The 27876-nt window shown below is 41.7% G+C and overlaps 1 protein-coding gene across 1 annotated transcript in view; it reads left to right on the top strand.

Annotated features, from left to right (window-relative positions):
• Msr-110 overlaps positions 1 to 27876 on the top strand; it is a 75831-nt gene that overhangs the window by 5055 nt on the left and 42900 nt on the right. Inside the window, exon 2 of the mRNA XM_067146673.2 lies at positions 19468 to 19644. Within this exon, the coding sequence (XP_067002774.2) occupies positions 19468 to 19644 (177 nt within the window). The remainder of the gene's footprint in view (positions 1 to 19467; positions 19645 to 27876) is intronic.

The following is a 27876-nucleotide window of genomic DNA, read 5'->3' as shown; positions in this document are numbered from 1 at the left end:
CAGTCAAAGTTATGCACCGTGGAACACCGTGTTCTTAAGATGATTTGTCCCAGATAACTGTACCCTTGCGGAACACTTAGGACAATTATAACACAGATTACGGCATTACTAACTGCTTCAAAACATTATGCTCACGCTATCTCACGACTAGCCAGATAACAGAGTTCGTAATAACTTCACATAAGCTGTAAAGACATTATTTTTTTTTTTGTTGACGTGGCAAATTACGATGCTATTCGTCTCTTAAGTCGTTCATTTCTTACCACACGAGACTTACGCTGAGCTCTGTTATATGACGAGGGATGGGTTTCCAGACGAATCAGATAAAATTAATATAAGTTTATAACATCGCATGCACCATGGAAGGAAACAGCAGACTCATTGATGATTGTTTGATAGTGTTAACATTTAAATCTAAAGATGCACGACAGAGCCAAGAAACGAAACCAAAAACAGGGGAAAATTAGAGAATTCATGGTAATAATAATAACAGGATCCACAAAACTACTGTCTAGGAATACGACTGCAACCTCAATGATATTCCACAGAACGGTGGGTTGAGGTCTCTCTCACTGTCTACCCAGCGAGTAGTCACGAGAGTAGACGAATGATGACGAACATGGCATGACGTGACTGCCTTCGCGGTGTGTGCGCAGTTGCTAACAGACCACGAAGTTGCGAGCTATGAGGGAGCCAGCCACTCGCGGAAGAACATTACCTCCCAATGTCCAGTATATTCAGTTATTTGAAAAGTAAACGGAAAAGTTTAATGGACAAAAATATTTAAAATAAAGGGATGTTTTACAAATGAGTCTATAGGTTTCACAGAACATCAACAGCACACAAGAAAACATTGAATAACTGTTTTCATTTTCCTTTAAACTTGCAATATGTAGAGAGATGCGTAGACTCAAAATATTAAGTTTGATCGAAATATATAGAGACTTTTTCTCGTAATGGTGAAACAAACAAACCAACAAACAAACAAAGACGAAAGCTGAGGACCTGAAGAACAGAAGACAGGAGCAGATAAATATCCTAAGATACTGGAAAAGAAAATAACGTACAGACTACAGGTAATAGACGTCTTTATAGTCATTAATCAGTGTTTTATTAATAATTCTTCTCTGTGGGTGAATGGGAAGTGTCATGTTCACAATGTGGTGGGTTCGATTCCAGGTCGGGTTGGGGATTTTATCCGCGTCTTGCTAATTATTTCGGCTCGGAGACTGGGTGTTTGTGGTTTTGTCAGATACCCACCTCATCACATTTAAACAATATACTGCACTAGCAACCAGCGCAGAAACACACGACAGCGAATCTATCCTCCACATAGGATTGCCGTCAGGAAGGGCATCCTGCCTTAAAACAGAGCCAATCGACACAGTGAGCCCCCGCGACCCCATAAGGAGAGGGGAAAATGGCAGAAGGAAGAATTAATATTTATTGATAATTTATTCATTACCAAGTAGCGTAATTATTAATAATATAATATGTAGTGCACCTTACGTGTTTGTAAATAACTATGTCCTTTCAGACACAGTACCATACTCGTGTCAACAGTATGATAGACTGCAATGGTGTATGGAAAGACGTCACTGGGGGCAGAAATGGCAGCATATAGTGTTTTCGGGCGAATTCAGGTTCTGTTTGTTTGAAAATGATGGCCACATTTTGGTTCTCCGCAGACAGGGGGAGAGGCATCACATTGACTGCATTCGCATAAGACATACAGGCTTTATGGTGTGGGGTGCTATTGGGTACAACCACGTGTCCAGGGCACTGTGACCAGTTTAACCTACGAGAATGACATCCTGCGACCCGTAGCCATACCCTTTCTGCACGACACCCCAGGCCCGATATTTCAGCAGTACAATGTGCGACCACATGTTGCTGCACGAACATGTGCCTTCTTGTTGTCACAGATGTCAGACTGTTGCCCTGTCTTGTCGCTAATCGAAAATGTGTGGGATGTGGTGAAATGACGGGTGCGGCGCTGTGACCCATTGCCAACCACCAAAGATGAAGTGTGGAACCATGTGAATGCAGCATGGACGGCTATACCCCAGGACGCCATTCGCGCCTTATACGCGTCGATGTCATCACGCATGGAACAAGTTATCAGTGCCCATGGAGGACCCAGTGCCTACTAGGCAACAGGGCACATGCTGAACCTAGGTGACTGAAATGCTAATCGTTTCTGCAGAACATACTAATGAATATGTCCTGTGAATATGAACTTCCTATCTCTAGTCTTTCAAGATGTTCTGTTTTTATGAACATGAGTGTAGTTCATTACGTGCTCCATTTCAAGGGATTGTACATAAAGATGTTCTTCATTTACGGCTACCTTTGTGAGAAAATGACGAAAGAAGGGTTGGCAGTGTTGGCACACATCGGAAAAAGTTTCTTTCAACGTCAATAAGTCCTGTGAGTTCAAATGAAAGTGTTAGTTTCAATATCGCATATTACTTTTGTTCCAGTTTTAATACAGATTTCTTACAATTACAGGCTGACAGTCTGTTCCTGTCACCGCGAGCTACCCTTCCCCGTAATTGTCGTTTCCTGAAATTCTGCTTATAAATGGTTGTGACAAACAACGTGAATCGGGCATATGAGCGTTAGAGGTTTGGTCACACTGATATCGATATCTCGTGTGTCTTTTATGAGCTGCTGAAGTTAGCCAATCAGATCGCTTCGTGGGCGAATTCAAATGGACTTTGCGAGGCGATGTGGCTAAATCTCCGCGTTGCTCAAGACCGGCTTTGGAGCGACCATAAACACGAACAAAGTAGCGTGTTCCTGTCAGCTCGGAGGTTCCTGGTGCTCTTATTGCAGGTGCACCGCCTTGCAAAGATCCTTTGAATTCTCCCGCGAAGCGATCTGATTGATTAACTTCAACAGCTCATAAAATGACAACGACGCGAGATATCGAAGTAAGACCAACTCTTATGTAGGTGACTCACGGTGTTTCGGACCACCCTGTATGAATTCGCGGCATGCGTCGACATTTTCAAATTTTGCCACTAATTTTTTGACACTTTGAACTAATTTTTGTGAGATCTTGCGCTAATTTTTGTAACTTCAAGTTGCAGTCGTAACTTTATAGTTCGCAATATTCTGCACAAAATGACTTTTACTTGAGTTGACTCGTGTCGCATTGTCAAAGTAGAATGGCTGCTCGCAAGTGATCTTCAATATTCTCGAGACTCCTGCTCAACCGTGCCGTTCATACTTTCTAAGTTCCTAAAACCCTATCTGTTTTCTGCTCGCTTAACTTTCCAATCTGCGATGTCAACAATTAAATTGTATTTTGTTTATTATTAGAAGACATCATTACTACGTTCAGATTTGTCCCAAACTGCATCAGAGTTGTACTTCACGTGAGTCCTCTTGACCGTTATTCTTGGCTTTCTAGACAGGGGCTGTCAGATAGTAGGCTGAATGGACCTAAAACCAGCCCGCAGATCCACTCAAATACCTCTGACCTGAGTGCGAATCGAACCCGGGGCCTCCGGGCAAGTGTCAAGCACGCTAGTCTTACACCACGGGACAGACTAATATTAAATGAATGTTCACTACATGCACATAGTAATAACACCAGTGATGTCTGAAGCGTGGCCACTACAAATTATTACATTTTGCCAAGAATCTGTTGAGAGCAATATTTATTTTGTTAATCAGTTTTTGGACTGCCCTGATGTAGTTATCGTCTTACTCTGTCCCTCCAGTCCTCCGGTCTCTCGTAGCGATCCCTTGGCCAGTTTTATCCGATACCTGTTCCTTCAAGGCTAATGAACAAGTATTCCGTGTCATTTTACAGTCAAATATCACCAATTCGTTCTCTTTACACGTGGGCCTACTTGGTTATTTTGAACTTAATTTCCAGTGCGACTCAAGTGACGAAACCTAAATATGAATAATAATACCTAGAAGGCGCTGACTTTGATATAATCTGAGTGACATTCTAAATGTTTCCAGTAACTATGATGTCGCCAACGAGGCCAACGTGTGTTGTACAATAGGCAGTGAAAGCTACCGAGATGTTCAGTCCACTGTGAGGGACGCGGCTCTTCTTACCCAACGTGCTAGTGACCCGTGCGTAACGGAAAACACCAACATGTTCATCATTCTACTAGTAACTCTTGTGTTTAGCCTCTCCCAACAATGACCTAGTTCTCTGCACTGTTTTCCCCCTTTGAACTCAGACCTTTCTGAGATATGGTAACCATTGGATACTTACGAGAGGAGAGATACCAGAAAGGTTTTTTAATGGAAAGTAGAAAAGGTCATTCACAGGATTTTTAAGCAATTTTAGCACTGAGTTTCTACCAAATAATACAAACATAACAAACAGTTTTCTCTAGTGCATGCTTGCACTTTAGCACGCATTTCACATATTTTCAACTGAACTTCATGGCGGAGGAAAATGGTAGTCAAAATTTCGCTCATCCTGGGGGAAAAACCAGGTAAGTAATTTTTCGAGGCTTTTTTTTTTTTTTTTTACAATTTTTCAATAACCTGCTAAGGTGAATGCTCTCCGTCCTTTGACACTAACAAGATAAGTCATTTCATCACAATATTGAAGAAACAGCCAAATATTATTTCCAGATTATTTCGAAATGCAAAACAGTCACCGATAAGAACCAGATAAGTCGGTTTTTCTTGTGTGTAGTATAAATTCAGTTGGTATTGTGGGCTTGGACATTATTATATTGCAAATTAATTATTGGTAGTGAATTCACACAGCTGTCTTTGTTAAAGGGAGCTGCTAAATCTTACGAGCTAACAATACAGAAATGTGACTTACACGACTTTTGCTGAATCGGTGATTTTCTATTGTTTAAAAAAACAAAATGTACTTCCCATAAGAACTAAAACTTCTTTCAATTATCCTGTTATACCATGGGATGTGATTTAAAATCAGAACACCCAGTTATGCATAAATCAGTTCAAACAATTTGCGTGATTTCAGTTTTGCAGGTCAGTATTATGTGCAAAAACTGTTCGAATAGGCCACAATTGGCGACCTAGTCTTGTCATCATTGGTTCTGAACAGTGGCACATACTCCCCATTAATGGAATCTAGACATGACATCTGTCTAATTTGTAGCCTCATATCTAAGAAACTACCACAGTGAAGAATAGACTCATAATGTCAGTGTATATCTCCTTGCTTCAGCAACAAAGATGTAAATATAAACAAGCCACGTTTTCTTGCAGAAAGTCACATACAGTTTTGACGGAGTAATAACTTTTTTGTACAGAGACTTACAAGTGTATCCAAAAAGTATTTCACTCTAGTAAAATCGACTCTCAGAAACAAAATATATGTTCCCTTGGAGGTGGTGAGTACCGTGCTATTTACAATTTAAAGAGATATATATTTTTTGAAAGATTAGTATATTTTCGGCCATTAGGAAAGTTTGATTTCTCTAAATCCTATGAGAAAATTATATCTAAATATTAAATAGCCATTTAAAACATATTTTTATTAGAGGAACGTACACATATTGTACTCAGGAAAGTTAAAACAAGGGACAAGTCGAATGGTGAAGTTTTGACAACTTTCCACGTCGTTAACGACAGTGAAAGGTACTATAACAACAACAACAAGTGCCATGACTGGAAGTTTTGACATTATGCTGCACCAAGTCATGGTCATACACTTTCACTGCTGGGAGACTCAAACCCAGAACCTTCTCATCCTTGTGAGGAAGTAGGTCGAGCGGGGCAATGACACCACCTCTCTCAGAGCTAGAAAGTGTGAGTACTGTTCATGATCTAGCTCCTTACATAACTCTAGAGCTGCTTTATGCGCACTCTCTTGAAATATTGTTTGCTATACTCGGGGCAGTTGAGGCAGCTGTGTTTTTATGCCTGTTGTTGGTAGTTCTTAGGTTTGGTTCTCTTTGAAATGGGACAGACGGGCACAACTTCCGCTCCGTAACGGCAGAAATACTTCACTTATTTTTCACGTCTAGATTACTCGACGTCAATCCAAAAGGTAGCTACGTCGAATGCGCCTTCCTTTGCAAGTATTTGTGCAAGGATGACCTGTTTTAATGGTGAAAACCTTTTTTAGCAGACAAAGTAGCGATCCCCAGACTACGAAAAACATTTCCTCAATCGTGCCGAAAGTTAAAAGGCTAGAGCGCCCTACAATTGTGAGTCTTGGATAGCTCTATCAAACTAAAACACAAATTTCGAAAATCACTTCCACCCTAAATGCATTTCCGGTAAAACAGCCTAAAATCTCTCCTTTCTTTGCTCGTTTTGTTTTGTATTCAAATCCTAGCCATATTAACGTAAGAGATCCTCGTGGCTCAGGCGGCAGCACGTCGGCCTTTCGCCACTGGATTCCGTGGTTCAAATACCACTCACTCCATGTGAGATTTGTGTTGGACAAACCGGAGGTGGGACAGGTTTTCCTCCGGGTAGTCCGGTTTTCCCTGTTATCTTTCATTCCAGCAACACTCTCCAATATCATTTCATTTCATCTGTCAGTCATTAATCACTGTCCCAGACGAGTGCAACAGACTTCGGCAGCCAGCACAGTTCCTATCCTCACCGGTAGATTCCTTTCCTGACCCAGTTGAATGACTGGAAACAGGCTGTGGATTTTCATTAGTTGTAATTTAAAACAGACACTTCAGTCTTGGTAGTAAGTGTGAAAAGCCTTGACACTAGGCGCAGAAGAACTAAAAAACCTCCAAAAAGTTTGTAAGTTTACGTACCTGGGTTCGACACTCGAAGACACAGGTAGCTGCGAATGGGAAATATAGCGTCGGGACTTACTGGAACGTGCAGATAGTCTACGAAGAAAATACAAGTCCTGTCACTTGTCTTCTCGATCTTCCTGTATGTATGTAAAACTTGGACCACAAAATTTGAACACAGAAACGGAATTAACGCCTTTGAAATGTGGTGGAGGAGAAGGATGAATGGCCAGACGAACAAATGATTCTGTCAGCCAGGAAGTTGGTATTCAAGTGGTACGCCAGAGAATCTTGCAATTGAAAAACACTGATTATCCAAGGAAACTTTATGGCAAATATCACCAGGATGGTACACAATAAGGTGGATGAATCATCTGGGGAGGATTACAGACTTGCCATGCAGATCTACTGTCCGGAAGAATGACACCAACTTATGAACGAAACGACGAAGCCCTTGGGCCACGATACTCAGTCCTGAGAGGAACAATTAGACAGAGAGTGGCACTTAGTTAATCTGCAAGGTAGAATTAAATACACACTTTGAAAGCTCCTGAAGTAGGAACGACAATATTCAACTGTCCAAGAGAATGCAGCAAGTAAATTCTCCTTTGCACATGTGCAATACTGGGCACTTAAGGGTTATGATAAAGTTTGGAGTCAGCGTGCTGAATGTGTGCAATGCCTGGAGTGTTGCATGGTGAACATTTAGAGCACTTCTTGTGTTGCGTACACGTAGTTGGCGACAACTACTCTGCGTAGGATGTGGGATTATCCTTGTGAGTGGGTGATACAATGTGTCCTGCTTGACTTCCCGGGGACTGGAGTGGGGACAGCCTCCTCATTTTCATGTATTCTATCCTACTTCTCGTACAAACGTAGACTACAACTTCCTAACTTCTAGTTGCATATATTTCCTCGTTATACTTCTTTTCGCACTTTCCTCATTTTCTGTGTTCTCCTTCGTTTTTAACATCCTCCTTTTAATTCAGTGTAAAGAGCAAGTTCACATCTATACATATATTTTCTCTGATTTTCCACGTCTATTGTTTCTTTATAGTCGTTTAGTGGGTGCGTCACTTCCATACCTTCTGCATAACATTCACAGGTGACTAAGTAAAGAAACACAGGGAAAGACGTTTTGTTATAAATATTCAAAGACGAAATATTTTTGCTTTTCAGAAAGTAGCTCCCAGAGAGTTTCCTTGACTAAAAATTAACTGATATGTAATCAACAGTACCAATACGTCAGATCAACGAAGAACATTGTTTTTGAATAGAGGATCTCCTTGCAGTCCCTTGTTCAGTGATGGCTCACTGCTTGGTTTACCTTGGCCGAGTTAATTCCCAACAGAAGAGAAAGGGACATCAATGAGGACTCGCTGTTGTTCGTTGGTATCTGAACTGTAATATTGATTATTTAAGTAACTACGTATTTATGAAGAAAAACTTCTGAATGAAATATGATCCTCTTACCCGAGCGTTGAACTCTCCATTTATCAGGTCAAGGAATACAACACTACCTCAGAGCTTCTATGGCATGGTTTATAAACTGTAGGGATATCATGAAATTCAGCCTCGTGGTTCGAACACACATGTTGCACCGCCATATAACACGATAATTCTTAATCATTTTAACGTGACAAGCTCAGACTACACAAATTCGAATTTTAGAATAAGGAAATTATGTGCTCACACTCAGGTTTCTACTTCCGGAGCTCATCCGAACCGTTGAATATGTCTGACGACTTTCAGGTACACGATTGTGTTTGCGAGGAATAACTCTGTACATTCTCGTACAGATAGGAAGGGGCTCAAATTATTTAATTTTGATTTTTGAAGAATATCGTCTATTTGATCATCTAGATGTACAGTTGGAAAGCAGAAGGGCTACCCCACAATCCTGAGAGACAATGTTATCCGGGAATCGAGGACGTGAGATTTTCTTAATTTGCTTCATATCGACTTGTGAATGTAAAATGTGTCACTGAATCCGGCAGACTTAGCACAATACTGTAGGAAATGATTACCGTGTTCGGCATCAAACTCTTCTCAGAAGTCAACTTCGTAAACTGTGATCGCATATAAACGCTCGTGCCGATCGGTACTCATTGCTACGGTTCGAGCATGCGCCGTGCCACAGGCCAACCAGCCACATAAATTGTTCGTAATTCGTCTCTTAACATGAGCCAATTGTGAATTAAATTGTATTGAACTGACGTGTATTTCACTTCACTAGCGTCGCGAAAACGCTGCGGGACAGTCAAGAGAACTATGAGAAAGTTGTTCAGTAACTGAACTTGTTCTGAAAAGAACCGTTAGAAATTTTAGTTAAACTTCTCAATAAATTTTATTAGTCTGGAATGTGGCAGGCAAGGGCGAGGCATGTCTGAATGTATATTTTCTGTTGCTCTGTTTGGAACTGAAACACATCAGCTGCTAATAAACCAATAATATTAATGTTGTTATTTACTTTACATCACACTAACTACTTTTACTGTTTTGGAGACGCCGATGTGCCGGAATTTAGTCCCGCAGGAGCTATTTTACGTGCTAGTAAATCTACCGGCACGAGGCTAACGTATTTGAGCACCTTCAAACACCACCGGACTGAGCCTGCCAGAAGGCCAGCGCTCAACCGTCTGAGCCACTCAGCTCGGCGCTAATAAACTAAGTTGGTTGGGTGTGGACATGTATCCAATATAAAATCAGAAGGATCAGGGCTGTAACTGAATGGTTTTAGTACCGCTACTTTCATCCTAGCTGTAACTCGTTGGCTGAACGGTCAGCGTACTGGCCTTCGGTTCAGAGGGTCCCCGATTCCCGGCCGGGTCGGGGATTTTAACCTTAATTGGTTAATTCCAATGGCCCGGGGCTGGGTATTTGTGCTGTCCCCAACATCCCTGCAACTCACACACCACACATAGCACTATCCTCCACCACAATAACACGCAGATACCTACACATGGCAGATGCCGCCCACCCTCATCGGAGGGTCTGCCTTACAAGGGCTGCACTCGGCTAGTAATAGCCACACTAAATTATTATTATTATTATTATTATTATTATTATTATTATTATTATTATTATTATCATCCTAGCTGTATATTTTTAATGGGCTATTTCCGCAAAATATGATCCCCACATTCTTGATATAGAGCCCTACAAGATCAGTCTCGAGATCGCACTCCGTCGATATATATCGATATGAAAGGCAGGTTTTCATTGGTTGATTTTTCTCATAATCACCACAGAGTGCCGAATGTCATTTATGCAATTATAACGTTTACAGCGTAATCATAAAAGTAAGATTGTGAATAAACGGAAAATGGAAGGGGAAGTTCTCAAAAACATTTGGTGACAGAAAGAAGACTTGTCTGTTAATTCAGTAAGAGAAAGTGAGGTGGTAAACAACCCCTGGTTGTAGAGCGAGCTTTCTCTGCTGTAGCTTATTTGTGTGCCTGCAGTTCCGTCTCTCTGTGACCTTCACACGCCTTTGTTATGGTAATATATCCGGCCACACCTTCCCTGCACCTAACGCTTGACGTAATGCGCGAGGCTGAATTACTGACCTCACTCCATAGCTGTGCGTTATTGTTTGGCTTCCACCTCACCGATAGGTTATTAAAGATAACAGACATGAAATGTCACCCAAAACACATTTTTTAAAAATAGAACAACCTTTTGTGAATCCGAATATGTCTAATATACGTATGTTCTGGAATCCTTAAATCGGTTCCGATCTGAGAAATCAAACATCTTTTCATGGGTATCTATGCTTCCAACAGGATGGCTTTCAAGGGAAAGGTCTGATACTGTGTTGCTCTTAATTCTTAGAACGTGGCCTCTCCGATTTTTCCTTTTCTAACTCCTTCATTTACACAATATATCAAGTTTTGTTATTTCTAAAGTAGTTTTGTGATAGTCGCTTAAATGCGGCCAGTATCCAGTATTCGGGAGATAGTAGGTTCGAACCCTACTATCGGCAGCCCTGAAAATGGTTTTCCGTGGTTTCCCATTTTCACACCAGGCAAATGCTGGGGCTGTACCTTAATTAAGGCCACGGCCGCTTCCTTCCAACTCCTAGGCCTTTCCTATCCCATCGTCGCCATAAGACCTATCTGTGCGGATGCGACGTAAAGCAACTAGCAAAGTAGTTTTGTTATTCTTCGAGGGAGTATCCGTTCACTAATCTAAGAAACGAACTTTTAAATGAACTTGTTGTGTTTGTACACTCCTGTATATTAATTCTGGCCCACGTTTTATAAAATTTAAGTTTGGTGTCATGTTTTAGTGCTCGTCGGATTGTTCTCCACCACCACTGACATCTTCTTCGCCTCACCAACCTCATTAAGAACCAAGGTTCTAATGGAATTGTTTTACCTATTAGGTCGTGTTCCTTACATACAGTACGTTTTGAATAGATGTTAACTGTAAGGTACAAGGTTGTAGTGGAAAACTCTGAATTACTGCTACTACAGTAAGGTAAGAGTTATTCTGCCCGACGGCAGGTCCGAACCTCCGCAGAGGTGTTCCTGAGCCGGAGTTTACGTGCGGTAGGGTGGCCAGTTCCTTTCCGCTCCTCCATTCCCTGTTGGGTTGCCACCAACAACGCGTGGCAACCCATCCAAATCCTGACCACGCCCAATGTTGCTTAACTTCGGAGATCTCACGGGATCCGGCGTTTCAACACGGCTACGGCCGTTGACCCCATACTACGAAAAACGTAAAATTAACCAATTTTAGCATAACTTGAAGGGAAAAACGGCCCACAAAGGTTTCAAATTGCGAGTCTTGTATAGCTCTATCAAACTTAAACAATTAAAACTCACTTCCGGCCTAAATGCAGTTCCGGAAAAACAGCCTAAAATCACTTGTTTCTTTACTCGTTTTCTTTTTATTAAAATTCTAGCCAAATTAACTTATTTAAATAATTATTTCTGTAATGTGTTTCTTGATTCAATATCCTCACGCTTTTCTGATTTTTTGAATTATGTCCACACTGAATGTAGTTATAAGGGCTTAAGTGAAACTCTGCATTGACTCACATTACCGCCCGTAGTGGTGGAAAGAGGCAAACTGCTAATCTAACTCACCGGATAAGGATGATTAAGAAAATTATTTTAATTTTTAGAAATAAGGAAATTATATATTTTCATCATCATCATCATCATCTGTTTACCCTCCAGGTTCGGTTTTTCCCTCGGACTTAGCGAGGGATCCCACCTCTACCGCCTCAAGGGCAGTGTCCTGGAGCTTCAGACTCTTGGTCGGGGGATACAACTGGGAGTATGACCACTACCTCGCCCAGGCGGCCTCACCTGCTATGCTGAACAGGGGCCTTGTGGAGGGATGGGAAGATTGGAAGGGATAGGCAAGGAAGAGGGAAGGAAGCGGCCGTGGCCTTAAGTTAGGTACCATCCCGGCATTCGCCTGGAGGAGAAGTGGGAAACCACGGAAAACCACTTCCAGGATGGCTGAGGTGGGAATCGAACCCACCTCTACTCAGTTGACCTCCCGAGGCTGAGTGGACCCCGTTACAGCCCTCGTACCACTTTTCAAATTTCGTGGCAGAGCCGGGAATCGAACCCGGACCTCCGGGGGTGGCAGCTAATCACGCTAACCACTACACCACAGAGGCGGACATATATTTTCATACTGTACTTTATTATGCTTTATATACCTAAAATTCGTAGCTGATATCCCTGGGATGTTTTCAACATTGAGTTGCTTGACTGAAGGACTAGAACTGTGGATTTTCGCTCTGGTAGGGTGCTTCCCCTGCCATACCTATATTAGTCTATTATTATTATTATTATTATTACTACATAACTTGGAAGCCAAATTTCATTACACCATATCCTGTTATTGCGCTAGAAAGGACGTTTTAGTTTCCTTTTCAATTCATTCCAAATTTCTGCTCGTTTAACCGGCGAGTGGAGTGTCTTGTGCTTCATTCGTCCAGTGAGAAGATGACGGTGGTCTACAACATTATCTTTTAAATATTCTCATCAATCAGTCTCTGTTTTTTCACTACTAACACAATTTTTTCATATCTTACACCCTTTTTTATCGACCTTATTGCAAAATTATGTTCGGATACTAATTTTTATGGATGTATGTTGTTCTAATATTGAGGATCACATTTTACACTTTGTCAAATTAAAAGCCCAATAGTGTCAATTAAAGAGAACTACAGATGTCTTCTGAGGAATGCAACTATAAGGTTCTTGAATATAAAAATCGAACCCACGGCCTCCTGTCCTACATACCGAGCTATGGGAGCATTTCTTCTTAGAAGAGAAATTCGTTTCTGTTGAGTTCCGAGAAAGGTCTTGGTGACAGGTGACCTCGTTACACGGTCCACCCCCGCTAGGATCACACCACCCAGCGAGAGCATCGGTAAGTGGCATGTGGGAACAGGCTGGCAAGAGAAGTCTCGTCAGACAGAGAGAGTTTCATTTGTAGCATCACAGGAGGGAAATTTATTGGAAAAGAGTGAAGAGAGAGTGACCAAGTCTTTCGTCTATCGAGAGCAATGAAGTGCAGCTCCTACGCGGAGATGAAGATGCTTTAGTAAATAATGCTGATCACATCTCTCGAAAATGAAAAATATCGGCTAAAGAAATAAAGTAAGGTCATGCGGAGTGGCAAAATCACAAGACCATCTAAACCTTATTTTCTGCCACTTTTACACACATGCGACCCAGTTTTACGCCCTGCTCCCCTTCATATGGAGGGATATATTCAGTATTCACTGTTTCTCTCGTGGTTGGTAGCATCAGGTTCAAGACGTACAGTTTCATAACTTCATACCATTCTTCTTCCTCTGCTTTTCCCCCATCTGTGGAGTCGCTGGTGCGCATGTGGATTTGGCCCTGTTTTACGGCCGGATGCCGTTTCTGGTTGGTAGTGTGATGTGTTGTCTGAATATAAAGAGGAGAGTGTTGGGAAAAATACGAACACCCAGTGTCTGGGCCAGAAGATTAATCAGACGTAATAAAATCCCCGACCCGGCCTGGAATCGAACCTGGACCCTGTGAACCGAAAGCGTCAACACTGACCATTGAGCCAACGAGTCGGACAAATAACTTCACACAATTACTTGAAATAAATGGAGCTGCTAAAGGTTGAGCGGAGTACGACTAAACAACCATCGTCACTCTGTTCTCGTAAGCTAAAGATCTCCTGAAACACCAGTATCACCTGTCGTGACAGCGCGGCGAAGGGCAGTGAAAGGTGAGCCTAGTGACCTTCAGTGGCTGGCACCGCCTCCTGTCGTGACTCATACATACATATTGGTACTGCCTTCAACTCCCAGTGCGAGACAAAACTTCTACGTCTACGAACATAGTCTTGGAGAAGGAGTACAAGGCGAAAATAAATAAATGCAAAACATTTCATGGGGTATAATCGAACGAAAAGAGGTGATGCAGGAAATATGAAGCGTTAAAGGACGTAGATAAATATTGTTGCTTGGGTAGTGAAATAAGTAAAGAGGATATAAGAAAGATGTTTGGCATCGTATGGAACTGATATATGCTCGATAACTATCTCGAAAAGGAAGAGAATAGAAGCCTGTGAAATGTGGTGTTACTGAACAATGAAGAGGTACTGGATCGAATTGATACGAGAACAACAAATTGGGGGAAATTTGATGGGAAGAAGAGATAGAATTGAATAAGACAAAGAGGAGTTGTTCAGTAGGTTTTCGAGGGAAGTATAGGTGGTAAGAACGGCAGAGGTAGAAATATAAATTACTTTAAATGAATAATTTGAAATTTGTGATGTAGACTCACGTTACAAACGAATGAAATGAAAGCTGTGTGGTGCGGCACAGTAAGCTGACGAACAAGAGGAGTTACAATTTTAATATTAACTTTGAATGAACTCAACAGATGTTTAAAGTCACTTAAATCAATTATCTTTTTACCTAAACGTAAATTATAGACTGAGACTAAAATAGAATTAAAGTAAAATATGAAACAGGAATATAAACTGCTTAAACAAACTAGCAAAAAACAAGAATCAAGAGAAATAGAAATTAAGATTTGTTCTGGAAGAAAACCTGGAATTAGCTATTTTAACTCAGCTGATGCGCACACCGCTAAAAGACTGATAGCTCCTCATCTGAATGGTCTGCGTACCGAGGGTTCTGGGTTCGATTATCAGCCAGCCCGAGGAATTTAAGTGCTTATGGTCTGTCTTAATACAACACAAAATCATCACATCAGGAAGGGCATTATGCCGTAAAGCTGGGCCGCTTGCTGGCCCTAAGTAATCCTCATTGGAGCCTGGAATTCAATAAATTCCTTACTTTATGCAAAGTTGTGAGTAACTAGAACCTTCTCTAGGAGTAGCATCCTCACTGTAATCCTCCTTTACGATTCATTCGTCTTCCGTTATCTTCATCAGTGGTAGTGATAAGGACCCCGCAGACCCCGCCCATGGCTTGTGAGGGGCCCATTACTGTTTCTTACTTCAGTAGCTGAAAAGTGATTTTGCATACGATGAAGGTACAGCACACAACACAGTATCATTTGTATTACAGAGGGTTATTTCAAACGTAGGCCGTCGTAGTGCAGAGATTCTTCCTTCCTTCAATAGTACGGTAGTTATTACAGAAAAAATGTGGGTTTTCCAACCTGTTCCAATAATAACCACCCGTTGCTGCCACTCACAACAAGGCTTTTGAAGTAACATCCAGTTCTAAGAACCCAAGTAGTCAGCGAAGATGCGACAACAAAGACATCCTCCTTATCAAAACTAAATGCTGAAGTTTCGAGCCTGTTTATAACTCTCGGCAGTCAGTGTAGCTAAGTAGGGCTGCGATGAACGGTTGAGTTGTAAATTATTTCGTCCTAGGAAGGAAATTATTTCTTAATATTGTGACGGTCAGTGTGTTTTGGTTACACATAATTGGAATATGTATTTCGTGTGTGCGTGTGTGTGTTCGTACCATATAAGTGTATTATTTTAATTCCTTTCGGATTTGAGAACTAAATTATGTAATTCTTCTTATTATTTTTATCGCTGCGTCGTAGTTGTTCTTTGTAATAATATACAGCCCTCTACTACGAAATAAGGTTGTAAATATCCTTATCAGGAAACGAGGGGCCCATATTCTGTTATTGCGAGGTTATTGCGAGCTTCTTAGCGCCACTACTGATCTTCGTGATCAGTAAGGACTGATGACCGCGCGGTTTATAATATCAACCTTGGCGGATAAACAATAAACGTTAATGTTTGCATTATTATAGCTTGTACGACAAAAATGTATCCGATATGAAATAAGATTTCCTACAGTGTTTCTTATATATATATATATATATATATATATATATATATATATATATATATATATATATATATATATATATATATATATACTTTTCACAAAGTAATATTTCCAGAGATAATTTGAAGCTTGTTGTAGGTTAAAAACATAAATCATGAACTTAAAGTTTATACAAATGGTATTATGCACAGTTATCGCACGAAGTTCTGGTTCCCGCAATATTGCCACTCACAACCGGGCGATTCCTCAACTTAAATACCGAGTTGAGAGACATTCTGTTTGTGTATTTTCCGTCATAGACAAATGTTGAACTGAGTCTATTTTCCACTTAGTATACCTAATCCGAAATAAGTACGAAGTACCAGGCACATATTATTATTGGAAGATCCGTGCTGCTGCGGAACATTCGTTATAACGAGGTGCAATAATGCGCCATGCATTGGCCAGGTACTTTTTTGGATGTTTACCCATTTTGGTTGAGAGCTACGCTGGAACATACATACATACACTCATGTTCATAAAAAGCAGAACACCTTGAAAGACTAGAGATAAGTTCACATTCACAGGACATGTTCATTAGTATGTTCTGCAGAAACGATTAGCATTTCAGTCACTTACGTACAGCGTGTGTCCTGTTGCCTAGTAGGCACTGGGTCCCCCATGGGCACTGATAACGTGTTCCATGCGTTATGGCATCGACGCGTATAAGGCGCGAATGGCGTCCTGGGGTATAGCCATCCATGCTGCATTCACATGGTTCCACAGTTCGTCTTTGGTGGTTGGCATTGGGTCACAGCGCCGCATCCGTCGTTTCACCATATCCCACACTTTTTCGATTGGCGACAAATCCGGTAATCGGGCGGGCCAAGGTAACAGTCTGACATCCTGTGACAACAAGAAGGCACGTGTTCGTGCAGCAACATGTGGTCGCGCATTGTCCTGCTGAAATATCGGGCCTGGGGTGTCGTGCAGAAAGGGTGTGGCTACGGGTCGCATGATGCCTTTCTCGTAGGTTAAACTTGTCACAGTGCCCTGGACACGTGGTTGTACCCAATAGCACCCCACACCGTAAGGCTTTGACTTGGCGCTATATGCCTTGTGCGAATGCAGTGAATGTGATGCGTCTCCTACTGTCTTGGGCGAACCAAAATGCGGGCATCATTTTCAAACAAACAGAACCTGGATTCATCCAAAAACACTATCTGCTGCCATTCCTGTCCCCAGTGACGTCGTTCCGTTCACCATTGCAGTCTAGCATGTTTATGCACATTAGTCAAAGGTAGGCGGAGAAGTGGACGACGCGCTGGTAATCCAGACCGTAATAAACCACGACGGACTGTCACTCCTGATAGTGTACGATGTGTTACACTATTCCCTTGCTGCGCCAGAGCCGAAGTGGACGCAGATCTGTCCTGCAATGTCATTCGGATGAGGTGACGATATTCTCGGGGGGGGGGGGGGGGGATGGCTGGTGCTACCAGACCCAACTCGTCGTGTTCTACGGTCTTTTCTGAAGCATTCTGTACACATCCGTTGCACTGCTGACACACTTCGTCCCACACGAGCAGCAATTTCTCGGTTGGATGCATCACGTTCTCTCATGCCAATAATGCACCCTCTTTCAAACTACCTCATTTTGACGGTACGGTTCTCGCATACGTCTGCGTGGCATCCTGCACGTCTTCTCAAGTCACACTGATCCATTACCTTTGGTTTATTGCGGCAACGAGAGCTGCATTCACATTTTACCATTCGGTAATGGTGCGTCGAGATAACGATGTGAACCTTGAACCTGAGGGCCGACATAGTTCAAACATTAATCATTTCTTCAGAACATACTACTGTGCATGTCCTGTAAATATGAACTTCCTATCACTAGTCTTTCAAGGTGTTCTGGTTTTTATGAACATGTGTGTACATCCATAATCTCAGTCATCTGAACATTTCTTCCCCCCCCCCGCCCCCCTTCCCCCAATATCGATGAAGATTCAAAAGGTATCGTGAGAGCCACTATTCATCTTAGCCATCCCGAGAAATATCAATTGGTGATGTTCGATTATGTTTTCATGTCACTCCCTTCTAACTCCCAATCCTAGGGGGTGCTAGGGGGACTTTTCTCAAACACATTTTTATCCATGAACTAAATCGTATATGTACCAAATTTGGTTGAAAGCTATGCTGAAACATGCCCACGTACATCCATAATTTCTGTCATTTTGGAAATTTTATTTTTCACCTCCAATGCCGATGGAGACTTAAACGGCATCCGGAGTGTCACTATTCATCTCAACGACCCCGAAAACTATGGAATGAACACGAATACAGGTCGCTTTCGATTATTTTTACAATTCACCCCCTCCCCACTCCACCCTTACAGGTGTCGTAACTGCGCAGTTTCTTTCTCCAGATGTTTACCAAATTTGGTTTGAACTGGAGGTTTGCCTATAGACGCCGGCCATTGTTAATCGTTTAATTTCGCCGATATATTTACGTGAACTGTAAACCCACGAAGTACAGTCATTTAGTGATTTGATTTTAGGATTACTTGAAGTTGGTTGAACTTACAGACCTATCAATACCTGATAATTCATCGTCAGGTAATTCCGGAGAGAAGCAAATCTGTCCAGTAGAACTTACGGACTGGACATCGGTGTTGTAGTAAAGTTTTTAATGGGGGACCAACACTTTTGACCGACCAAAAATGCGATTTTTCAATTTATTTTTTTCATTTAAATTGAACTTTTCTCTTTTATAACAGTGCAAAATTTTTGTTAGTATCTCCAATACTTCTGGAGTTATGAAAAAAGCATGAAGCCCTGTCACCGAAGCAAGTCCTTTATCGGTAAGCTTTTTGCTTGTGTCCCGTATCTTTTGTTTTTTATAACCGTTTCCCTGATAAATCTGCGAGTTTTTAAGATATTAAGATGGCATTTTGCATGAATGTATATTTCATAGATAAGGAGATATATTGGTTAAGTTTAAATATTTTCAAATGGCAATTAATTTAATAAATGCCTACTCGAAAATAGCTTTACGAAAAAAAAATATACTAGATGGACTTCACTGATTCTAGTACATGCTGTAGCTATATCATTTCTAATCATAATGAAAATGTACCATAGAAAATATTCATGTGTTTAGAAATTGTCAGGGAAACGGTAAAACCGTGGCCATGATACACCGCCATTTTGAACAATTAATTATATGTAATGGCATACTGTTATATGATTTCTAAATATATAGACAAATTATTACGCAACAATGTGTTTGTTATACTAAGTTTCCTTTTAGTATTAATTTCCACTACTGCGGAAAAAAGTTCAATACACCTCATTTTTCTATGTTCACATGTGTAGGTTCCCCCTTATTATTATTATTATTATTATTATTATTATTATTATTATTATTATTATTATTATTATTATTATTATCGAAGTGGGCGTTGTGTTCCAGGCGTACCAGAAGCCGCGCTCCACGGCGGTGCAGGTGACTCGTATCGTGGCCGTCACCCTCATCCTGATGAGCTTCATCCTGGGCGCCTTCATCCTCGCCGCCGCCTGGGTGCAGGCTAGCACGTCCTGCCAGCATCTACAGGAGCAGCTCATGATGCAACAGCAGCAACAGCACCAGGTAGGAGACACGCTATTCCTTCCACTGGCCAGCCTTCAAATTGCCAGCAATGAGAGAAAACTCAGTTTGAATAATTCAAAGAAAATTACTTTCTACTTGTTTGAAAATTACCGGGCGAGTTGGCCGTGCGGTTAGGGCCGCCAAACTGTGAGCTTCCATTCGGAAGAAAATGGGTTCGAACCCCACTGTTGGCAGCCCTGAAGATGATTTTCCGTGGTTTCCCATTTTCACACCAGGAAAATGCTGAGGCTGTATGTTAATTAAAGCCACGACCGCTTCCTTCGCACTCCTATTCCATCGTCGTCGTGAGACCTCTATGTGTCAGTACTACGCAAGGCAAATTGTAAAAACAGAATTAAAAATCATATTGCACGCTTTTAGACACGTAGTTCATGATGTAACCGCACAAAAAGCTGCAGTCTTGAAAGATAGATCGTGAAGGACTCAATTCTTCCTCCACATGATACTGTTATGAACACATAATTTAACGAAAAGGGTTCAGTACATCGATACTCTATGGAAAATTCTCTGTAAAGTTAAATATGAATGAGCTTTTCAAGAGATCTACTGGCAACAAAGATTCCTACTCTCCTGATTTAGGAATTGGAATAATTTATCAACGGAAATGTTCAATAAATTTCCAATTTCTTTGCAATCGTTTAAGAAAAAGCTAGGGAAAAAACAGATAGAGAATCTGCCACCTGGGCGACTGTCCTAAATGCAGATCAGTAGTGACTGATGATGTAGATCTGTGAGGGCACATTCAGTGCAATGACTTCCAGCAACAGCACTTTGAAGGATGACATTCTTGAAAAAACATTTTACATATTTCTCGCACTACAATACATAACCTATCCGCCTTGTGAGGTTGGTTACCATGCAATTATATTTTTCTCAGTTTATTTTCTAGTTTCTGTGGATAACATACCATATATATAAATATATCCGACAATGATTTAAACTTGTTTGTTTAAATATTGATTAACGTGAGGTTCAGTTAAATAATTTAATATTATAGTATCTTATTTCCATATTTTCACTTTCGGCCACTGAGTACTCCAAATGCAGAATGTTGCAGTATGTTGCCCAGAGATGAGTATACTGTGTGTAACACAATTCTAGGCATAATAAAAAGAACGTTTTATTAAATAACCGAAAGTTAGGTTAGAATGGAACTATTTATTGTTCAAAGCTCACCCCAATAGTTCATATTTACAGTTGTCGAACGTGTGCGACACGTGCCACCTCAAAGATGGCAGCAGGAAGAAGTAAGGGATCAATCCTTCACATTCCTATTATAGCGAGGTCGGGATGTCAGAATTTTGTCCGGATGAGCTCTCCAACGTACCTGAAGCTGCTTACTAGATGGGATTGTTACTACTAACTTGATGATACAAGGACAACGACTGACCTATTACCTCACTCAGTTTGACTTTTAATGAACTTTCATTACGGAAAAATATATGAGATGGCACTTCTTGTACGATGTCGTGAAGTGCACTCCCCTACTATGAGACCGGAACAATCACGATGTGTTTTACCGTTGGGAGGTTCCTGTCACCGTGAAATAAAATACCGCTAATTGTGCCGTTATTAGCGCGCCCTCTCTGTCTCGAAGAGTGTTACTGCAGTTCAGCTCAATTGGAATCCCGGCCAATGGATGTGTGACTTTTGAAATGACAAGGCACGCCCCTGTCGTAAGACTGGAGACACCATCGCTCTGATCACAGTCACGTAAAGAGAAAAGTTTGCTCAAAACTAGGATATCCATGGCCACGTAGCTATACACGGGCGGTGGATTGGCACCATCACAAGCGCTCTACTTGTAGTAACTAGGGAGCCGTCAAGAGGGAGAGTAATTCGCTTATCAGGGTTTTTCTTTAAATTTGCTTTACGTCGCACCGACATAGATAGGTCTTACGGCGACGATGGGATAGCAAAGGCCTAGGAGTGGAAAGGAAGTGGCTGTGGCCTTAATTAAGGAACAGCCGCAGTATTTGCTTGGTATGACAATGGGAATCCACGGAAAACCATCTTCAGGGCTGCCGACAGTGTTGGGTCGAACCCACTATCTCTTGAATGCAAGCTGACAGGTACGAGAACCAAACCGGCCAGCCACTTGCTTGGCGCCGGGGTTTTAAGCTGCAGGTGGACAGGTCTTGGGTCCGAAGCCCGACTCTATCATAGTTTTCTCATTGAGTAGTTCTGCTTCACCTAGTCTCGTGCCTCTTACAGGAAGGCCCCGGGTTCGATTCCCACGTAGGTCAGGGGAATTCTAACTCGATCTGAGAGATTGTACAGACAAAGCGAGAGGAGCTACCTGACTGAGCAGGTACAGAAAGTACCCGTCACCTCGTAATCTCCACGCCTTCGAGCTGAGCAGCGGTCGCTTATAAGCCAAGGCCTGTCATGGCTATTGTTTTATTTATAGTTCTTCTTAGCACATGCAGTGTTCCCAATAAGCACGCTCTACACCCACATCTCTCACCGCTAGACTTTCTCTCACACGGTCGCCGCGCCGGCGCCGGGGAGATAAGACTTCTCTGTGTGATGTAGGGCAAGTCACCAGCACGCGCCTACGTTCACATCTAGTTGGAAGACTACCGAACTTGGAACGAACCTGCCACAACACTTCGCACATCTCACGCCGCCAGGTGGCTACATATTGGGCACATTTCTTATCTGTTGACCAGAGGTGGTTTATTATCTACAGGACCGTTATGAACAATGAGTGCGCACATTTCGAACACTTTCTATACCGATGTGTTGCATGTTATAATGTAATGGCTTGTGGCCTCCAAAGAGGCCTTTCGAGCTGTCGCCGTGTAGGTGACCTGCGCGTCTATGTGATGAATTCTAGTGATGAAGACGCGGAGGCATCGGAATTAACCAATCAGAGTTAAAATACCCGACTCGTCCGGGAATCGAACCCGGGGCCCTTTAGACCAAAGACCAGCACGCTAACCATTTAGTCACGGAACCGGACTACATGTTTAAATGACGTATGTCGATGTTTAGAGCATGTCTGCTTCTTTTGTCGCATACTATATATTCGTCTGTTCTTGATTATCCATACGGACCCAAACAGGAACAAATCACGTTTAAAAATTCCACATTCTGGCACGAACTGTTGTTTCATGCACTCGTGGATGGCCACGTGGATCCAAAAGAGAAAACAAATAGTCATTTTCATCGAGAAAAGAAGTTCTAAAACAAGTTAGGAAACTTTATTTACTAAAACATGAAAATAACTTTACGAACAATGAAAAACTGAAGGACACTAACTATAATACAAGTGTGTGGATAAAATGGATAAAGAATTCCTCAGAATCATAAGTGATGGACGTTGTAAATTGTTGAGTCTTAATCCCACCTAATTGACGACGTACTTTACCGCTCTGCTCTCAAAATAAAACATTTCCCTCTCAAAAATTCGCAGTGGACGGAACGTATTTTCTGCAAGTCTCTCTTGTTGCTTTGAATTTGCAGTGGGCGAAACGCACTTTGTGCAAGTCTCTCTTGTTGCTCTCAGGCAAATAAAATAGTATACTGGGTTGTATTGCTCACGGTTCCTGATAAAAATGTACGTAAAAGTGTTAGTGTCATATTTAAAATACACTTGTGTTCCACGAACATATATTATATACTCTCTATCAAGAAAGTGAAAAAAAAAAAATTGTTTGCATGACTTCCCCATGTTTTACAGCACTGTGCCAGGTGTTTGTCAGAATAACGTATATCTTTAAAGTCACGCCACTGAAACTTGTAACTGAGGAAACTGCGTAGGTGATGGAGCGAGGGTTCTTCACCCTCTTAGGTCAAGGTCCTTCTGGATGGTGAATCTGAAGGGTTGAGCCGTAACAAGCAGGCGAGGGAAAGGATTAGTTTGGGAGTGGTGAAGGAATAATAATAAGGAAGGTGGGACTTGTAGACATTGGTGGTGATGGGATCTGCGGTCTGCGCCAAGTGGGAACTTCCACCGTGTGTCTAATTCAGCAGAAGGACAAACTTCCGGTGCGAGGCGTTGCTGGCGATTCATGAGTAGAACAGTTGAAGGCTGCGGGTGGTACCGGAGGAATACTTTCTCCACCCACCACGCTTTCTCTGGACTACTTCCGCAGCAGGAAATGGGGCTCGAAGTGGAGACAGCTCCGTCTACACTCTGTGACAGGAGCTTTCTTTCAGCCAAGATTGAAGAATAGAAATATTTGTTTTCACAGCCAGCTACAATGTAAGCGCATCCTCCATTTTGATGCTACAATGATATCAGTCCGACTCGTTGGCTGAATGGTCAGCGTACTGGCCTTCGGTTCAGAGGGTCCCGAGTTCGATTCCCGGCCGGGTCGGGAATTTTAATCAATTCTGATTAATTCTTCTGGCTCGGGGACTGGGTGTATGTGTATGTCCCAACACTTTCCTCATCATATTCAGACAACATACCACACTACCAACCACCACAGAAGCACGCAATAGTGATTACATCCCTCCATATAGGGTTGGCGTCAGGAAGGGCATCCGTCCGGAAAACAAGTTCAAATCCACATGTGCGACACAGTTTGCACCCGCGACTCCACAGCAAAAGAAGAAGAAAAATGCTACAATGATATCAGTCTATTAAGAGAGGTCTTTCGGTCCTGGGTTCATTCCGTGTCAAGGTTGTAGAACTTTACTCGTCAACTGCCAATTTCGTTGCCTAGAAAACATTCCTGCAACTCACACACTGACGACACTAACACAGCAGACGCCTCCCTTACCCGTCTCATGACCTCGCTTTTACGGGTTGCACCCTGTGGATCTCTGAATCCCAAGATTAGGGGTCCAAACCTGTTAAACGGCACGAGAAGTTAGATAGATAGATAGATAGAGAAATGTCTTTATTGGCGTAGTTAAGGCCATTTGGTAAAGTAAAACAAAACGTGGAAATTGATTCGCAGGCAGCTCAAAGGGCGTCAAATAAAATGTCAGCAGCACAGTAGTTGAGGTCGTATGGTTATTATTATTATTATTATTATTATTATTATTATTATTATTATTATTATTATTATTATTATTATGTGAGACGAAAGGCAGTTGACGCGGTCAAAAAAGTCATTCAATAGGACTGAGGATGTCTTTACCGTGACCAAATGGCCCAGGGTAGCTCAAGGTTCTAGCGGCCTGTTCATTAGTCTGTTTGTTTGTTTGTTTGTTTGTTTATACTTATCTTTTCAACTGCTTTATGCGAGACTAACATTACTGGTTCATCATAACACCTCTACTCTCTACAAAAAGACTATAGTACAGAGACAGTCAGGAGGAATGGCTGCTTCTGGAAAATTACTGTAGAAAAATTCTATTTGCCTGAAGCATGAAGCCATGAAAGTTAGTTCAGTGCTTTTAAATCTTTGCGAAGAAATTTACGTATTTTGAAAAAAATCCACAAGTTTCTACAGTATTTTTAAAGCAAGTCACAGTGATAATGCCATAGCTGAAGCATCCTAATCTGTGGAATGAAGAGTAGCTTAGATGTGTGAACGATTACAAGACATTCTTATATAAAATTTTAAAATGCTACTTTAAATGAGGTTTTAAAGTAAAAATGTTCTTCTAAATTTGGGTGAGTGCCTAATGCATTTATTTCTGAAATACCGAGCGAAATGCTATGGAGCCAAGACTAGTGGGTTCGAACCCCACCGTCGGACATCATGAGAATGGATTTCCTGGTTCCCTATTTTCTACTCCCAGGCCACAGCCACTCTCCTCACCCATCTTCATTCACCCTCATTCATTTCATCTGCATTAGCTCCTCAACTTAGGTCGGCGTCAGGAAGGGCATCCGGCCGTAAAACTTCACATTACCTCATCCCCGACCCCCCATCAGGAAACAGGACACACATTTATTTCTCGTATGCGTTCCATTTTCTCAAAAAATATTTGACATTCTCGAAAATGTCACTTTTATTTCGTGATCCTCTCGTACGGGTCGGAAGCTTCTGTTTCACAAATGATCAGTTCTTATAAATGCTATAAGACCCAGGAAGACCTTGTCTAAGGTTTACCGGCTGTAAGACAGTAATGAGAGATCCACTTAGCGAGAAATGGCCACTCGCCTATTTAAATATCCATTACAGTTGAAGACAGAACAAAGAGGACTACCTCAAGTACTCTCACGGCCGCAAATTAATATCGCAATGAACACTTGATGCCCGGAACGTGCCGGGGTACAGGAGAAAGTTCTCTGGTGCTATATTAGTGTAGCTCTCGGAGAAAGTGGTATTTCGCACGACTTTCGTTGAACCGAGAAGATGAGTTCACCCGCAAGAAGACAACAATAAATCACGGTCCGTCATGCTGAGTCGTGCGAGTACGAGGGAGGGTCGTACACATGTCAGTCGGAACCACAACAAAGCTTTCAGCAAAGGACAAAGCAACATATCAAGGCCTTGGTGTGACAGTAACGTAACGACGAGAATTAAACTGTTGGAAGATACACTTTTTAAATACAAAATTGTTGAATGAAATTATTTAAGAATCAAAATATCACACTTAAAGTAAATGTTCGTTTTTATAGCATATGTTTAGAACGTTCTTAAAACATAAGTAAAGCTTTTAATAATCACTGAGATGCGTCACCAAACAAGCTGAAATTATTCAGCTACACTGCTGTCACTATGCATATCATCTGCTTGTTTCTGTCGCTGTAGGATTTGCTTCACATGAAATAAATATACCGTCATTTTTTGAATTGTCTCAGATGAAAGACTTTTCAGAACTGAGATACGCATTTCTATCTCCAAATAGAAGAACGAATTTGCAGTTCTTACAGATAATTTTAAAAACTGAGAATCTACTGTGTAGGTCGTCATTGTTGGCATATTACGCAGTCGCTGTAATCGACTGTTTCGTTTCCAACACCAGATGACTCTCTCCACTACTCAGGCACCGTTCCATTATCTTTAAACAACATTTTTCTTGCAATTTATTTTACGTCGCACCGATACAGATAGGTCTTAATGGCCACGATAGGTTAGGAAAAGGCTTACAGTGGGAAGGAATCTGCCGTGGCGTTAATTAAGTTACAGCCTCAGTATTTGCTTGATGTGAAAATGGGAAACCACGGAAAACTATCTTCACGGTTGCCGACAGTGGGGTTCAACCCCACTATATCCTGGATGCCAGCTCACAGCTGCGCGCCTCTAACTGCACGGCCAACTCGCCCGGTCAACATTTGTTTTAATGTGAGAGCTCTAATGTGGAATTTTAGGTCGATTTAAACAATATAATATTCGAATTAAACACCGTGTTTATAGAAATGTCAAGGAACCGTGAGAAAAGTTCAAATCATTCACGAATTCGGACTTAAAACATTCAAATTAACCTAGTATTAACATACCAATTGTATGTCTTGTCGGATGTTTCAAATAATTTATAGAATGCAAAACTATATCAAAAGACAGAATGTTTGTTGTTTTCTTGTGAAATTTCGGAGCTAATAGTCCTCTGCGTTACCCCAGTACTAGTGTTGGCTACTGAATGCATGATTCGAAGCAGTGTATCGATTCAATCAAGTGTCCGAGTGAATCGATTCACAGGAACGGCGAGCTCACGGCACACGATTCAGCTTACTCCCAGCGGACAGTGCTGAGTGGCGCACTCACTGGACGTTGGCGGGGAGCCGAGCTTCCGCTGCAGCGAGACAGTGAATCATGGCACATCGAAAGAATTGCGAACGAGCGCGGCTCAGTGAGACACAAGATACACACGGCTCCTTATCGGCACACTGGACAGTGGACGCTGGCGGAGAGCCGGGCTTCCTCTGAAGCAATACATACAGAGCCATGGTACATTGAAAGAATCGTACGCTAAATGGACTCACGAGCTCAGCTCATTTGCAAATAATATCCACTTGCATTCACTGTCCTTTTCTTACAGGGAGGTTTAAATAATATATGGATTTATTTTCAGAGTTAAAAAGGTAGTCAAAACATAATTCTAAAGTAGCTAGTAAGTAGGTAGGCTATTAGGTTATACTATTTATTAGTTTAATGAATCTTAGTATTATAACTTAGTTGACATTTGACAATTAATTAAACTCGACTCTAGCCTGCCCTGTGACTATTAGTCATTCTCATGACCACTCAAAAGTACCTGTTTTATATTGGGAAGAACGGCTCAGTATTGTCTCAGTTCGTATGTCACATCGTTGCACAAGACTTCAATAATATGTGGACAGTAAGTGAACCGACTGACGCA

Source organism: Anabrus simplex, chromosome 1 (assembly GCF_040414725.1).
Source record: "Anabrus simplex isolate iqAnaSimp1 chromosome 1, ASM4041472v1, whole genome shotgun sequence".
NCBI classification, from domain to species: domain Eukaryota; kingdom Metazoa; phylum Arthropoda; class Insecta; order Orthoptera; family Tettigoniidae; genus Anabrus; species Anabrus simplex.
Note: the sequence above shows the minus strand (reverse complement) of the source record. Positions and strands in the feature narration are given on the sequence as shown.